General features: G+C 39.1%; 1 protein-coding gene across 1 annotated transcript; it reads right to left on the bottom strand.

Moving 5' to 3' along the window:
- Positions 1-2137: 2137 nt before the first annotated feature.
- On the bottom strand, positions 2138-7150 carry LOC149027475 (LEAF RUST 10 DISEASE-RESISTANCE LOCUS RECEPTOR-LIKE PROTEIN KINASE-like 2.4). Its single transcript, XM_089146856.1, has 3 exons — positions 6044-7150; positions 4252-4332; positions 2138-3526 (listed from the first exon to the last, which is right to left on the bottom strand). Exons 1-3 carry the CDS (start codon positions 6849-6851, stop codon positions 2364-2366), a joined length of 2052 nt encoding a protein of 683 aa, XP_089002982.1. The 5' UTR covers positions 6852-7150; the 3' UTR covers positions 2138-2363.
- Between the last annotated feature and the right edge of the window lie 261 nt (positions 7151-7411).

Here is a 7411-nt window from a genome sequence, read left to right as displayed (position 1 = left end):
GACCTATAAATGGATTTCTACCATTTGATGTGATGCTAGGACACTTGTCACACATCTGCAAGGAACAGAAATGGACCTGATAAATTTCCCTATGCCAGGGGAATGGAATTGAGGCCGAACGGTCATGGGTTATACTTGGGAGCAGCGCAGCTCCCAACAGTGGTCAGTCGAGATGCATTTGGGCTCCAAATTGCATATCGACCATTAAATCAAATGTGATTCAATGGTCGAGATGCACTTTGGAATCCAAGATTTCAACAAGGTTTCTTGCCCAAATGGGCACAAGCACACCAGAAATTGATTCCCTCCATTTGGATAAGAAACATCAAGAATCATTTGCCAAACAACCCCTTAAAGACTGATAGGAGAAATACATCATCTAGAATACCACACATATCCACTGGCTACACTATCTTGCCTATTTATAACAAAGTCAAACCCAAATTATCCAAGTCACTGGATGTTGAAACAACATTTATCTCTTTGCCATCAAAGAGGATTTTCTAGCAAAGACGGTGAGGTGGTGGTCACCGGCAGGGGAGGGTTGGGGTGGTTTCCAATAGTCGTAATGGAAAATTTTCGGTGAGGTGTAGGTAGAAAATCCCTTCACCCACTTAAGAGTTAGGTAATCCCTTCACCCACTTAAGAGTTAGGTGTGAGAGGGTTGTTGTTTGTAAAGGGGTATTTCTGTCTTTTGGCTTATATTAGGACTGGGGATGTCTTATGTAAATCTTTCTAAGGGCAGCTTTGTCTTTGCAGTATGATGTATGTGGTATATCATTTGGGGTTTAGGAGAGTTCATTTCATTCGATCATATTTCATTTATGTTATCTCTTTCTCTCTGTTTTCTGCTTTGGTATGCGATAGATGATCTAGGGTTTGAGGCATACGGTGCTTGATCTTGCTGCTGCTTCAAGAACTGTTGAAGCTCTCTTGCTTCTGAAGGTGTGAGTATCATCTTGTTGTTGGTGTGCTCCTTAGCCTTGAAGAGAAGACTTGGCTGCTGCTGTGCAATCAGGTGCAAATATTTTGATTAGCCTTCTTCTTCTTGTTTAGTTCATGCTTGGGGTTCTTGTTGGGTAGAATGCTTAGGCTGTAACTTCCTTCTCTAGCTATTGGATTATTGCATGTTTGATGAGTTATCAACTCATCCTTGGACGTAGGTCAATTGACCGAACCAAGTAAAAAGATTGGTGTCTTGTCTCTTTCTTTTATTTCTTTGTATCTTGTATCAATTCCGCTGCATATTAGGTTGATAATACTTAACAAGGGTTTAAATGGGGGTAGATTGGTCATTATACCATACTGAGGGTAATATGGACATTTCACTCATAACTTAACAGAATCTTAGATGGAAAGTGACGAGTGTACAACTTGTAATTTTGAGAGTATGCAATCTCTAATCTAGAGCACTAAAGCGTGCAACCTTTTAAGGCTGCGTTTGTTTGCAAAGGTGGGGTGGGAAAAACAGGGTTGAAAAAAAAAAATGTGGGCCCCATTTGTAGTAGGGTGAGGAGAAGGAAATGAAAAGATTTTGTGAAAAAGTGATAGTGGTAGGTCCCACTTTTTACTTTTTCCAACTTTCCCACAAAGTCCCACCAAATATATGGGGTTTTAAAATGGGTTGGGTGGTAAAAGTTGGACCTTGAATTAAGGAAATTTGTTTCCCACTTTCCCACCCCAAGCAACCAAACAAACGTATTATGTAAAATTATTTTTTAATGTTTATGTGTTTAAAGAACGTTCTTTGATTGGAAATGGACGTTTGACAAATCCATTCTAAAAATATTTTCAAAACACTATTATTATAAGTTAATGTTTTATTGTTTTATAAATTTGTTCTAAGGTTTCAATTTGAACTAATTTTATCACTTCTGTTTATGTTATTTGGTAAAACATCTTTTTAATATTCTGCAAAAGACGATCTTTATAACACTTTTCTGACTGGTCCATTCTTAAAAAACAGAAGAACGAATTGTTTTAACAAATGCATCTAACTAATTCTTCCGTTTTTTGAAGAACAGAAAAACTTCAAAAATGTTTTTTTAACAACGTTACCAAATGCACTCCAAGCAACATGGGTCATGTGGTGTTCAGAATTTTTTTTTTCTGAGTGTTATTCAGAAATAGAGGCACATGAAATGCGTTATCCGTTTAGAGAAAATAATAAGAGAGAACAAGTAAAAAAAAAAAAAATCTTCCACCATGCATCCAACTCTGTTTTATACATAAAATCCACTCGATCGTTCCCATCATGCGACCATGAACTCTACTCATGAACCTGCCGCATCAAGCTGATCAACCGGGAAAGCGGTTCCAGCTCGCCACTTGTGCTCTTCCATTGAATCTTGAATACTTAATTTCTAGCTGCGGCTCGAAGGAGCACTCAAGCTCCCACTCGAATGCTTGAACAGGAAAGTGGACTGAACGGATGGTGCTAGGGGAGTCTCTTCAATCACCACACGTCCCTCTAGCATTTCAATTACTCTTCTCATGGAAGGCCTCTTACACGGTTCGAATTGAATGCAACGTAACGCTACCAACTCCAGCCTCTGGGCTATCCCTCCTTTCATAACACTGCTGCAGCTTGGATTTGAGTCATTGTGCAACAACATCTGATGATCAGGGAATAAGTGCGTCTCGGTAGTCGAACTACTACCAACATCAATCACAATTTCTCTTTTGCTTCTTGCCATCTCCAACAACACCATTCCAAAGCTATAAACATCAGACCTGTCTGTTACCATTCCACAATTCATCCACCACAATTCTGGGGGAGCATATCCCGGTGTTCCAGTTCCATGGGTGAGAGTAACATGACTCTTTTCCCCACTCAAAGCGAGAGCCAACCCGAAATCTGACACCTTCGGCTGGAAATTCCGGTCCAAGAGGATGTTGTGAGGCTTGACATCACAATGTATTATCCTAGTTCTACATTCCTCGTGAAGGTACATTATTCCCTTCGCTGTTCCAACGGCGATGTCATGAAGTCGATTCCAACTTAACTTCTCCACTGTGTTTTTGTTATCCACACTGACGTATCTGTCGAGAGAACCATTCTCCATGAATTCATAAACAAGAACCTGCCGAGAATGTTCAGAGCAGTAGCCCAGAAGCCGGACCAGATGGTTGTGGTTGATTTGCCCAATGATCCTAGCCTCATTGAGGAATTGCGCCTCACTCTGATCTGTGTCTCTGAGAAGCTTGACAGCAATAAATAAGCCGCTCGGAAGTTCTCCTTTGAAGACTGAACCATATCCGCCTTGACCAAGCTTGTGAGAGAAGTTGTTGGTGTATCTCTTGATCTGTTTGTAGGAGAACCTAGTAGGCTTCCCTAGCGCGTAATTCTCCAAGAAAGTCTCTATGGAAGCTGAAATTTTGTCATGATCTCCATGGAGGTAACGCCTTAGCGCTTCATCCCCTTGACCACAGAACTCATCTTGATTATTCTGACGCCACCTTTTTTTCAAGTAAAAATAGGCCACGCATAGGAACGACAAGAACAGTGTCGTTCCCAGCCCTATACCTACAAGATGAAACCTCTTTATTAGTTATTTGCATTTGGTGTCTACGGTAAATAATATAATAGTACCGCTGCGATGTTGTTGTTTATTTTTCAAATGGATGGATCCCATGCAGGAGAGTTGGAACTCCATGACTTTTTAGTCATGAAGAGTTGTTATTGCCAACTCACCCATACATACTTTCCATTTATGCTCCCCCTCACACTTTGGTTACCATATAATTATAAATGTTAGACGCAATCATTTAAAGGTGGATCCTACCTTTGTTTTGTTTTTTTTCTATTTTTTTAAACAACCCTATCTTTGTTATGTGATGGGAAAGTATAAAATCTTTACTCATGCTTAAAAAATTTAAACTCTTACTATAGGGTAGAGAAATATGAAGATAACACAAACCTCCACATAATGGGGAAAAAAATTTGAACTCTTTTCATATCTAAGCAAAGCAAAATCTTTATATTTTTAAAGAAATATTCTGAATTGATGGTCTTTTCTGAATGAAAGGAATCAAATCAACCTATGAACTGTATGGCTATCTCTTCCCTTGAGGGAGATGATCAGGATAACTTAGTATATTTACTGAGCACCCCTCATCTGATCTGTAGAATCTTTTTTGGGATCAAATTGTATCCAGCTATTACATATCGTTTTCTGATTAATGTATATATTTTATTTAATCTCATCGCAATCTTTACTTATAAATTTGCAAATAGTAAGGAATGATTACCAAGATCAATGATCACTTTGTGACTTCGACTTTGAGATCCATTGCCCATCGCCGGCGTTCCATTGAGGTCAACTAGAAGCTCTTCAGTGCAATAGACAATTAGAGAGAACAAATGGAATTTAGTAGTAGAGGTACAGAGTTCAAGCAAAAAAAAAAAAAGAGAAAAGTAAACGACAACTTAAAAGAGTTGGATACTACGTACAAACTAGTGCGGAGGAAATGATGACACGTTGGATGTGCCTAAACGATTGGACATAGTCGGTAGTAATTAGACAAATGAACAAGCAATCCCATTAGATATTAAATCTGGGATGTGCCATCCTGAATCCCTGATCCGGATCCTTTTTCTTCTTATGCTGCTTATCTAAGAAATCCTAGCCAAGATCCACCTTATCAGATCCCTCTCCCTCAGATCCCTCTCCCTCTCCCTCTCCCTCTCTGTCTCGTTTTAGGTTATGGACATGGCATGACATAATCACCCAGTCCGTATACCACCCGAGAGAGAGAGAGAGACTGCCTGTTAAGCAGGCGACACCTGGATCCGAATCTTCAGTTGACGGATGTGTTCTAACTTTCTATTGCCGAAGAGAGAGAGAGAGAGAGAGAGAGAGAGAGAGAGAGAGAGAGAGAGAGAGAGAGAAAGAAGAGAAAAGCGAGGGAGCTTGAGCTTGTATTGTTATGCCAATTGCCACACGTCAATTTTGTGGCACGAACTTTCGTTACTCTGACTGACATAAGGTGGCGTGTTGTTCGGAACTCGATCCATGTATGCTACAACAATGTGAACGAGCCGAACCAAATTATTGTGATAGAAAATGGGCACAACACACTCCGAGCTTTCGAGGGTAGCATATAACGTATTATCAGCTCCATCATATAAATTTAAAATAGATCCATCTCCAAACATTAACAAAATGAATCCTCTAGATAAATAACGGGGAGAACTCAGAAAATGACAACATTACACGCCATCTTGGATAGTGTTATACGTTACCTACAGAGTTAGAAAAATATTTGAATTATTAAGGGTGTTTTCTTCCTCTCTTTTTTTTTTTTGTTTTTTTATTTATTATTATTTTTTTTATAATTCTCTAATTCAAGTCATTTTTTAGTCTAAAACTAAATACACTTTTCAATTGCCTTAGGGCCTGTTTGGTTACATGAATCTAGAGATTTCAAATTTCTAGATTCATGAATCTGAGAATTTTACCCGTTTGGTTGTAAAAATCTCTAGATTCATGAAATCTAGAGATTCACATTTTTACACTAAAAACGTGAATCTATAGATTTATGGGTAAGGGGTGAAATTCAGAGATTTCAAAAAAGCTATACATTTGTACATTCACAAAAATCACGTCGATCAAATAATTTTTTAGGATGAATCCACAAATTTCATTCCACAACCAAACATCTAATTTTATAAATTATAACTCCATAGACTTGAAATCTATAGATTTGAAATCTCTAGATATTTGAAATCTCGAGACTCATGTAACCAAACAGGCCCTAATATAGTATTAAAAAACTAATTAAAAACATTTTATCATTTTTATAATCAAAACACCTTAGATGTTATTTGCAACTATCAAGATAGCGCCACCCTAATTAAATCGGACGGTGTGTGTTAAAAATGTGAATATCCTTAATTTTTTAGTTATTTATTTTATATTTAAGAATTTTTAATATTTAGATTTACAATTTCATATCCTTTGCTTGAACTATCCGACTATTAGAACTAAATAAAGAAATAATAAAAACTTGACTTGTAGACTTGTAGCGATTGCGTACTCACCGTCGGAACAGTTGAAAGAGTGGACGGTAGACGGGCAGAAGCAAAGGAAGGAGCCCGATGGGGAAGAAGGGTTGGTACCGCACCTACCACCGGTGGACTCACAGCCATGACATTCCGTGGGCTTAATGTACCTCATCTCAAACCCTCGCTGCAGGTAACCCCTCAAATCCTTCTCGGCGCTCACATTGAAGCCCTTTTTGGAGTACATGTTGTAGGTCTCGCAATTGTTGTAGGTTACAAGGCCCGTCGCGTAATAGCAGACGTTGTTGGGATCCTGACCGGGGCAGCCCAGGCAAGAAGCATTTTGGAGTCCCTGCAGTGCTCCCTCAGGGATTGGGCGCGTGCAGTTGAAGTGTGTGCCCACGGTGTAATCCACTGGGAACATGACGGATGATGGCACGGCGTTGAAGTAGTTTGGCTTGGAGATGGGCCCGCAGCTGAATAGAGGGTTGTAGGCCATCACGAACGTGATGCCTGCCGGGTCTAAGGTGAAATTGGCCGGAAAGACCCTGAAGGTGTTGTTGGATGGAGGGCTTGTGATGTAGAAGGTGCCATAGTCGCTGGCACAGAAGGGCTCCAAGAAGGAAGGATGGCAAGGCGATGGAATGGTGAATGGGTAGATGAGGGTTATGTTGCTGCAAGTTGTGGGATCACAGAGGTTGTAATAGTAGGATGGATCTGTGCCCATCATCCTTCCTATGTTTTTCTGTTGCTGAGCTCTGACTGGAAAATTCCACCACAGAATTGTGATCATCACAAACGCCGGATAATGGATTTTCTTGCATGCCTGGAATGGGAACTGACCCATTTTCTTTTCTTTTTTCCACTTTGTGTTTCCGGAGTCGATTTCTGCTGGCCAGACTCCCAAGAGCGTGTTGGGTTAACAATCCAAAAACAACTCAAACTCCCACATGGGAAATCTTTTAAGTTCGCTGCTGCACATATATTAAATAATATTTTCTCATAATATCAATTCGCCAGCAATTTAAAAAAAAAAAAAAAAAAAAAGAATATGCGGATCAGTTTTTAATATCCACACAAAAAACAAAAAGACAAACAAATAAAAAAATCTAGATATCTATTAGCATAGAAGTCATTTGGGGATGGGAAGGGGGACCTTCTAGGATTTTAGGCTTCTAACAAGAAGTTGCTTCCCAATATTTCGAACCATGAATCACACCCGTGAATATTAACAAAAAAATAAAATAATTAATACAGTTAAACAAAGAGAACAAACAAGAGAGCAAGATGAGCCACAAGAAACTCTATTCTCCTCTTAGTATGCACAAATTTACGTTTGTATTAAGAAGGAAAATTAACACCATTAAGCCCAAATAAATTCACTATTAAGAAAACTTAAAGGCATAA

Source organism: Hakea prostrata, chromosome 1, assembly GCF_041222555.1.
Source record: "Hakea prostrata isolate BN-2017 chromosome 1, UWA_Hpros_2, whole genome shotgun sequence".
Classification (NCBI taxonomy): Eukaryota; Viridiplantae; Streptophyta; class Magnoliopsida; order Proteales; family Proteaceae; genus Hakea; species Hakea prostrata.
Note: the sequence above shows the minus strand (reverse complement) of the source record. Positions and strands in the feature narration are given on the sequence as shown.

Bases quoted from the DNA above. Each gene is read 5' to 3' on its own strand.
- LOC149027475 (XM_089146856.1), bottom strand. From the start codon at position 6,851: ATGGGTCAGTTCCCATTCCAGGCATGCAAGAAAATCCATTATCCGGCG. The intron at 4,333-6,043 runs GTGAGTACGCAA...ATTGCACTGAAG, and splicing joins CTCTTTCAACTGTTCCGACG to AGCTTCTAGTTGACCTCAAT. The intron at 3,527-4,251 runs GTAATCATTCCT...TTCATCTTGTAG, and splicing joins CAAAGTGATCATTGATCTTG to GTATAGGGCTGGGAACGACA.